General features: G+C 40.0%; 1 protein-coding gene across 1 annotated transcript; it reads right to left on the bottom strand.

The window, feature by feature from the left end:
* Positions 1–957: 957 nt before the first annotated feature.
* On the bottom strand, positions 958–1899 carry LOC116879465 (olfactory receptor 6C4-like). Its single transcript, XM_032877707.1, has one exon. The coding sequence runs from the start codon at positions 1897–1899 to the stop codon at positions 958–960; it is 942 nt and encodes a 313-aa protein (XP_032733598.1).
* Between the last annotated feature and the right edge of the window lie 7241 nt (positions 1900–9140).

Genomic DNA, 9140 nt, shown 5'->3' on the forward strand with positions numbered 1-9140 from the left:
AGTTCCTTTAAATTTCCTATAGTAGAGAGACAATCTTAACTGCTCAATTTCTTGTCCTAGAACTAATAATGCTTCCTTTCCTGTGGTACTCGTCATCAGGTCTTTAGTACTGACATCAACCTGGCAAACCAGTAAAACCAATGGGAAGTTTTGATTTCAACCAGAGACACTTATGTGTCTTCATTATAGTGGGAACTAGAATCATAAAGATTTATATTCTATTTATATAAAAACTATGCACCAGGGCGCCTGAGTGGCTCAGTGGGTTAAAGCCTCTGCCGTTGGCTCAGGTCATGATCCCAGGGTCCTGGGACCGAGCCCTACATCGGGCTCTCTGCTCCGCAGGGACCCTGCTTCTCCATCTCTTTCTACCTGCCTCTCTGCTACTTGTGATCTCTGTCTGTCAAATAAATAAATAAAATTGTTAAAAAAAAATACTATGCACCATTGAAAACAATTGTATTGAGTCATTTCGAGTCATGTTTTAATATCATGACAGATACATATACATATATGTCCTTCAAAAATCATTATAGTGAGACCATGTTGCATCTATCCTTGAACCAGTTTGATAATCTTAATTCTTGTGAATTCATTTTTCATCTCCATGCACTTACCACAAGTAGATACTTGAAAACACACCTTTCCAACTTTGAGATTCCACATGCATCAAACAGAATCATGTATATGAAACTGCTCATTAAAATTTGTTTAATCCTATTGAGCTAAAACTAGTGAACAGATCTGGGAAGATAATTTCATCTCAACATAAAAAAGAATGTTAGAGCTTTCAAGTAGGGGAGTATATTGGATTACAAGATAAATTGGCCCCTATTCTAAGAATAAACAAGCAGAACCTCTAAAAACACATTTGCAAGTCTATATAGGAGATACCAGAAATAGGAGGGAGATTGAATTAGATGGAGAAAGGGCATTCTCCTCTGACAGTCTCTTGTTCTATTTTTGCAATCTAACACTGGACAGAGCATCCCTCAGAGCCCGGTGGACCTGCTTGTTCCGCAGAGTGTAGATGACAGGGTTGAGCAGTGGGGTCACCACCGTGTTCACAAGGGCAGCCTCCCTGTTGGACTCCAGCCTGTTCGTTTGCTTTGGTTTCACATATATGAACACACAGCTGCCGTACATCAGAGAGAGGACTATGAGGTGAGAGGAGCAGGTGGAGAAAGCTTTCTGCTGCTCCTTGGCTGATGGTAGTCGCATGATTGTGACTACTATGTTGCTGTATGCAATGGTGGTTATGATAAGGGATGTCAAAAGGATAACCAAAGCAAGGACAAAAGCCAACAATTCAGTAGATCTGGTATCAGAACAAGACAGATGAATCAGGGGCCCAAAATCACAGAAGAAGTGAGGGATGACATGGGGGCCACAGAAGGATGATTGGGAAAGCATTATAACTGGAACCACCATGAGGACAAAGCCCAAAGCTAAACAGGCCATGACTAGAAGAAAACACATCCTTGGGTTCATGATGGTTGGGTAATACAGAGGTTTGCAAATGGCCAAGTACCGATCTAGGGATAATACAGCCATAAGGAAGAAAACAGTTGTTCCCAGGAAAAGAAAGACAAAGGCTTGTGTGAAGCAGGCAGCAAAGGAAATTGGTTGCTTCCCTGACAGAAAGATGGCCAGCAATTTTGGAATAACAGTGGTTATAAAACAGCATTCAAAAAAGGAGAAACTGCTAAGGAAGAAGTACATGGGAGTCTGGAGACGATGGTCAACCCAGGTGATGGTGATTATGAGTATGTTTCCCATGATGGAGGTCAGGTATGCCAACAGATGCACCATGAAGAGAACCTTCCCAAGGTGCTGAACATTAGGAAAGCCCTCCAGGATAAATTCATGAACTTCTGTCTGGTTTCTTGCATGCTCCATCACTGACTTTCCATGAGCTATGTTGTAGAGTTTCATGACTAAAGGATGAAGAACTTTATTTTATTAAACACATCAAACAGTGTAGGCAAATGGCGGAGGGCAGGTACAGGCTTCCAGTTATGGAATGAATAAGTCACAGGGATGAAAGGTATAGCATAGAAAATACAATCAATGGTATTTTAATAGTGTTGTATGGTGACAGACGTTGCTATACTTGTGGGGAGCATAGCATAACATATAGAGTTGTTGAATCACTAGATTGTATACCTGAAACTAAAGTAACATTTTGTGTCAACTATACTTTAATCAAAAAACTTTTTTTCAGAATGGAAAAAATAAAAATAAAATAAAATAGTGTAATCACGGTGACTGGATTTTTCTACTATTTTAAGCATTATATTTTATGTCCTAATTGTTGCACTTAGGTAAATTTTTATCTACGAATATATTTATGTTAAATTACAAAAAAAGAACTGTGCATGTGGCTGTAAGTTTTCATAAAGAATAATGTAATTTTAAAAGTGTTAGTCATTCTTCTACAGTCTATTGACAAGCAGGAAAAAAATCCTTCTTTTAGTAATATATCTGATCATTAGTTATAAGGCACCATTCATATCATGCATTCACAGGGTAAATATTATAAAAGGAAAATTGTAACCTTTAAAAAAAAAACTTGTCATGAGTAGGTCATCCCACAAAAAAATATTCCCCAATGATATCCTTAGGATTTGTCATCCATATTTGAATTCATAACATCACCTGTAGGAAAACTTCCTTTGGTTCCAGGTGCTGCCCTCTAAAGTGAGAGAGCACTACAGTAGCAGATGGACACTAATTATATTGTTGGAGACACACATCAGCCATTTTCCCACAAGCTTGAGACTAGTCAGTAAAAGAGGAGAGTTTTCCCTTCCTCCTGTGTTAAGTCGTCTATCTAAGGTAAAATATCTTCTGACCCTTTCAGTCCATACATTTAGGAGGTACTAGCCTGATGATAGAGAAATTGTATGCCTTGACTCTGGCAATTCTTTTTTTTTTTTTTTAGATTTTATTTATTTCTTTGACAGAGAGAGAGACAGCCAGAGAGGAAACACAAGCTGAGGGAGGGAGGGAGGGAGAAGAAGGCTACCTGCGGAGCCGGGAGCCTGACAAGGGGCTCCATCCCAGGACCCTGGAATCATGACCTGAGCTGAAGGCAGACACTTAACAAATGAGCCACCCAGGTGCCCCAGCAATTATTTTCTGATTCATTCTCTCTTATATTGTCCACTTAAATAAAATATTCTCTGTTACCGTTTAAATCCATAAACTTCTCTATGTGAGCTTTTGTCACTCTGGTCAACTAGTGTTCATCTCAGATCTCTAAACTGGCTGGGTGGCTTAGTCAAGCCCCACTCTTTTAAGTATGTTAAATCAGCTTGAAGAGGAACAGACTCTGCTTCAAATCACAATAAACAAACAGCAAAATAAGCCAATCACACTACAGTCATGTACTCACCCAAACGTAGCTCACAATAAGCAGAACTCAGTCTTCCTCTCTTTCACTCTTTCAATAAACCAAAATGCTGATCTAGGCACTTAGAAATGTGTGTGTTGGGCGGGGGGGTCGAGGAGAGCACTTGCATTTGAAATGACCCTAATTTGTCCTAGAGAAATGTTCAAAATGTGCATCATGTGTCCCAAACATGCTTCTTCATATGAAATCAAAACTTTCCAAAATTGGGGTAAAGTGAAAGTTCCATGGGAATCTGGCCTGATGAAATCCTGGAAATCCTGGAAAAGAAAGGATTACATACATACATATAGTCCCTAGTGCTCTACTGGAATCTGAGAGTAAGTTAATCTGGAATTCCAAAAACTTTTATACCTTCCTTGCAGGCTCTAGGTTCCCCAAACTCCCATTCTGCTCCTGCATTAGCCACCACCAGAAAGAGACCCTGCTTGTTGGCAAATGCTCCAGGGCATAGTGGAAGACATTAACCTCCTCACTCAAATTGGTCCCTTCTAATAGTACACTTCTTAAAGGCATTCCAGGGTAGGTAAAATGCATTTCCACTTCCTGACTTCTCTAGGTTGAGGAGAATATGCATGTCATTGGAAGCTTAGATAAAAGTGAAATTAATTCTGCCCCTCATATTTTTAGCATAGGAGTCTCTTGACACCACTCAGGATCCACCAGGACCAGTGGGCAAACCCCAGACACACCAGACCTCATTAAAATATAGAACATAGCTAGTTAGAGATCAATGTCCCTCTAGGATCCCCAGTGGCTACTGATTGGGCATTGTTGGAAACAGAAAATTGTATACAAAAATCATACCTACCTTTTCATTATATATGCAAATACAATAATATGGATTCCCAAATGTCTATTGTCCTCCATAAAAGTCTTCAAAAATAGACTGCATATAATCCCCCCAGATTTTATAAAGTCCCAACTTCATAGTGCTACTAAGGTGGAGTTGAAAGCTCAAGTGGGGGAATTTAGAGCCCCGCCTGTGGTAATAAAGTAAAGCTCTCCCTTAATCTCCAAGAGCAGTGTCAAAGAATACCAGACAAAACACCAAGTTTAAAAAAGAGCTAAATGCCCAGGTTTCAGATGATAATAACCTTTCACACCAAGAACAAGGAAGAGTTCAACTTGAATGAAAAAAAGACAATCAGTGGACACCAACATCAAGATGCAAGATATATTACAATTATTTGACAGAGTTTGAAGTAGCCATCACAAAATGCTTCAATGACCAATTACAGGCATGCTTGAAACAAATTTGAAAATAGAAATTTCCAGCTAAGAAATAAAAGGCATAAAGAAGAACCACATGGAAATTTTGGAACTCAAAAATATCATAATTAACTTTTTCCTTAAATTCAATGGATGGGGTCAACAGCAGAATGCAGGAGATAAAGGGAAAAATCAATGAACTGAAGAAAGAATAACAGAAATTACCCAAATGAACAACAAAAAGAAAACAAACTGAAAAAAAAACCAGATACAGCCTCCTGGATCTGTGGAACTATAACAAAAGATCTAACATTTGTATCAGTAGAGTCTGAAAAAGAAAAGAAAAAGAGTGGGGCTGAAAAGGGACTTGGAAGAAACAAAGGCTGAAAACTTCTCAAATTTGGCAAGCAATATAACTTACAAATCCAAGGAGCTGAATAAATTCTAAATAGTATAAATCCAAAGAAATCCACATCAAGATACATATTCAAACTTCTGGTAATTGAAGAGAAAGAAAAATTTAAAGCAGCAAGAAAGAAACAACACATAACCCATGGGAAAGAACAATCCAAATGACAGTAAATTTCTCATCAGAAACCCTGGGGGCCAGAAAGAAGTAGCACAATATTTTTTCAAGCACTGAAAGAAGAATATTGCCAATATATAGAATCCTACATCTAGTAAAAATATCCTTCAGGAATGAAGGGGAAATAAAGACACTCTCAGATGAAGGAAAACTGTAAGAATTTCTCACCAGCATACCTATCCTAAAAGAATGGACAGAAGTTCTCTGAACATAAAGGAAATGATATCCAGAGCAACCACTAAAACTGCTGTGCAAATACATACACTTAAAAGCATTATAGATAAATCAAAATTGAGTTATTGTACAATGTTCAAGTAACCCATATGAAGGCAGGAAAAAGAAAATATGGAAATGAAAAACAAACAGAAAACAAAATGTAAAATGGTGGACTTAACCCCTAAGACATCAAAATGTGAATGGTCTAGCTATACCAATTGAAAGAAACATAGATAAAATAGACTGAAAATCACAACCCAACTATATGATGTCTATAAACACTCACTTTGGATATAACAATAGAGGCTGTTTGAAAGTAAGTGGATGGGAAAAGATTTTCACGCAAATATTTATCAAATGAAGGCAGGAGTGGCTATATTAAATCAGACTAAGTAGACTTCAGAGCAATAAAAATAACCAAAATCAGAAAGAGACATTAAACAATGATGAGAGCATCAATCCACCAAGAAGATAGAGTGATCCTAGATATGTGCACCAAACAAGAGACCTGCAAAATATGTAAAGTAAAAACTGATAGAACTAAAAGGCAAAAAAAAGATATTCAACAATTACATTTGGATACTTCACTGTCCCTCTCTCAACAATTAATAAAACAAGTAGCCAAAAAAATCACTAAGATGTAGAACTCAACACCATCAACTATCAGGTTCTAACCAACAATTATAGAACAATTATTCTATAGAATAAAATAAAGAATAAAATAAAATAAAGAATAAAATAAAACCTCTGAAACTATGAATGAGGTCAGGAGAAAGTCCTCTAGAGCATTCAAAGAGATTTCTCTCCAGTCCAGTTGTGCAATGAGGAACATGTTGACTTTTTTAAAAAATTCCTTAAATCTGTAAGAGAAAGCCTGAAAAAATTCTTAACTCTTATAATAAATACCACCTAAGGTCATCAGAAATGTCAACAAAATCAGAATTATGGTCTCCTGGCTCCTGGAACAGGATAGGCTCTGGCCCTTGATCATCTGTCAAATGTCTGAGACAGAAATTGATAGAGTATGGCTTAGATCTGTCAAGAGTCTGAAGCATTCCTGCTGGAGACCATAGGAGCAGCAGCAACAACAACATTAAAGCAAACATCCACTGAATGGAAGCCTCCATCAATGTTCAAGTTGGGAAACAGAAACAGTATCACACAACTTTACAGAGAAGATTTAATGTAGGAACTGGTTAGACAAGTTTTGGTGCACCAAAAGGGCATGAAGCAAACAGTGAGGTGATACAGAGTCAACAAGTGCAGAAGAAAGCTTCATCTCCTAGGACTGGAGGAACCAAGACAAAGATTAAGGCTGTTGTAACTGAGAAACCCAGAGAAGGAACTCCACTGAGCTAGGTCAGAGACCTCTGTTGGGGGTGTGTTTCCTGGGTAGCCCTGGTCTTCCTGTGGTGTGAAGAGATTCTATGGAGCTAGGACTCAGGCCCCTGAGGCATAGGCACTCCTCAGAGAGCGCTGCTTCCTCAGGATCTTGAAGGAGAGAGCTCCTGCTGAGCTGGGATTCAAACCTCTAAGTAGGCAAAACTTGTGACCACAGGACACTGTTTCTGTGGGGCTAATAACGGTACTCCTGCAAGTGTGAAAACTGCAGCCAGCTGCTGCCCCTGGGCCCAATAACACTGCAGAGTTAAGAAAGCGTATTACAGCAATGCTGACAAAAACAGGAAGTAAGTGAAACAGAACAAGTCCCTTCTGCCTCTAGCAGCTCCGTCTTTCTCTGGGGCTACCTCTGGGCAGAGACGAACAGAAATCCTTCTGCAACGCTGCATCATGGTTTGCAGAACCCCTGGCTCAGAGTTCCAGAGCTGCGGTTGGCACTGAGAGATAAGAGGTTAATAATGAGCCAGCTGTTGCCCAAGCAACTCAAGACCTCCCCATCTAGACTAGCTCAAGCAGCTATCCCAGCACAGAGGGAAGCAGAAGAATGTGGTTGTGTTTCCTGGCATGTAGACCCACACAAAAGTGATGCCGTGTAGATTAATTAGCATCCCCAGGAATCTGAGTGGAGAATGGATTATAATTCGGTCTCTGAGTTTTTCCACTGTCCAATACAGGAAACATGGATGACAGTTTTGTTTTAGAAAACACACATTTATGGGGCTACCCGATCACCATAATTCATTCTAATCCAGAAAAATGAAGTATTCTGATGGGTCTCATTCTTCTCATAAGCATATCATAATCTCTACAAGTCTACCATGGCCTGTACTGGAGTACTAGTGTTGAAGGTGGCATCATACTACCAATAGATTCACACTACTCAGCATTATACTACCAATTGATTCAGACTCAAATGTATGGGAAATCCCAGCCCACTGAAGTCCTGAGGCTTGCTTTATCCCCCCACCGCCAAAAGAAGACAAAGCAAGAACTAATCATAATTGGTCCTCAAATCTGACATGAAGCCAATGTAAGGAAGCACTGTCTTCAAAAGCCCAGACCCTCTCTTCATCTCAAGTTTCTCTAAGAGAATGCCAGCTGTACTCTCTAGCTGAGCTGTCAACATAGTATGACCAAAATATGGTGCCTAGCTGATGATCTAAGGAGGCTACTGGGCTCATTCCAGTGGGTGGTGGAAAACTAAGGACTAGCCCTGCCTCTGGGCTCTGTAGCTCCCAGACGAGGTGGGTCAAATAACCTTTTGCTTGTCTTTGATGAAAGCAAACCCTCCAAACTCCTAAGAGAAAGGAGGATCTTAGATTAAATTTAAAAAGATAACATAAGAATCTGTTCCATGCAATGGGAAATTAAATGGGACAGGGCTTCTGTAATCTTACACATCCCTTTCTCTGGAATAAATGCCTGCCCCTGCCAAACGGGCCCCTGAAAAATCACATCTGGGGAAATGGCTCTGGTCTCTCCTCTCTCTTAAGTGATAGACTTCACCGCACCAATTCAGTATTCCTGAAAAAAAAGTTATTAGGATCTAAATCTGTGTCCTCTGCTGAGGCCAGTTGCTCCATTTCAAAACGCTTTCAAAAGATTGCTCTTCCAAACCCACTGGTCGGACAGGAGCTGCAGCAGGTTTGCTGCTTGTTAACAAAGTCCCTTGTCCCAACCGTGGACAGCGGCAGAAGGTGGAGTCCATGACAGGCTCTAATATGCTTTGGTGGATAAGAGCATATGCTCTGGATTCATGGAGCTAGAGCTGAAATCCTATCTCCACCTCCCACTCATTGTAGAACTTGGGTGTATCACCTAGCCTCTTACAGAGTTCCTGGAAAACCAGAGATAAATTGTGGCAGTACTTAGTCTCAGACCTGACACACAGAAGCTACCTTGGCTAGAGGCAGTAGTCCGTGGTGGAAGTGGCACACCAGTGACTACAAATCCCAAAAGTGAGAGAGACTGGTTGGTTGGAGCTCAGTGGTTCTCACCCAGAGATGATTTTGCTCTCTCCTCACCTCCAAGGAGATCTGGCAATGTCTAGAGACATTCTTGTCTGGAGTGGTTCTACTGACATCTAGTTGGTAGAGGCCAAGGATGCCGCTAAATTTACTAGATGTACAGGACGGCACCTGCCATGATCAGCAAGGTCAAAGGTGACAAACTCTTGTATAGTGGTACCCAAAGGTCAATCCTAAACTGAAGAAAAAGGAAAGCCAATATAAAATACAAGACTAGAAGTACCTCATTGTCTGGAGCCAAAGGACAGGAATGTGGCTAAGACTTCAGTTCATAAAGCAGCCTCCA

The sequence above is a fragment of the Lontra canadensis genome, unplaced genomic scaffold (genome assembly GCF_010015895.1).
Source record: "Lontra canadensis isolate GAN:19392208 unplaced genomic scaffold, GSC_riverotter_1.0 scaffold3, whole genome shotgun sequence".
Taxonomy (NCBI): domain Eukaryota; kingdom Metazoa; phylum Chordata; class Mammalia; order Carnivora; family Mustelidae; genus Lontra; species Lontra canadensis.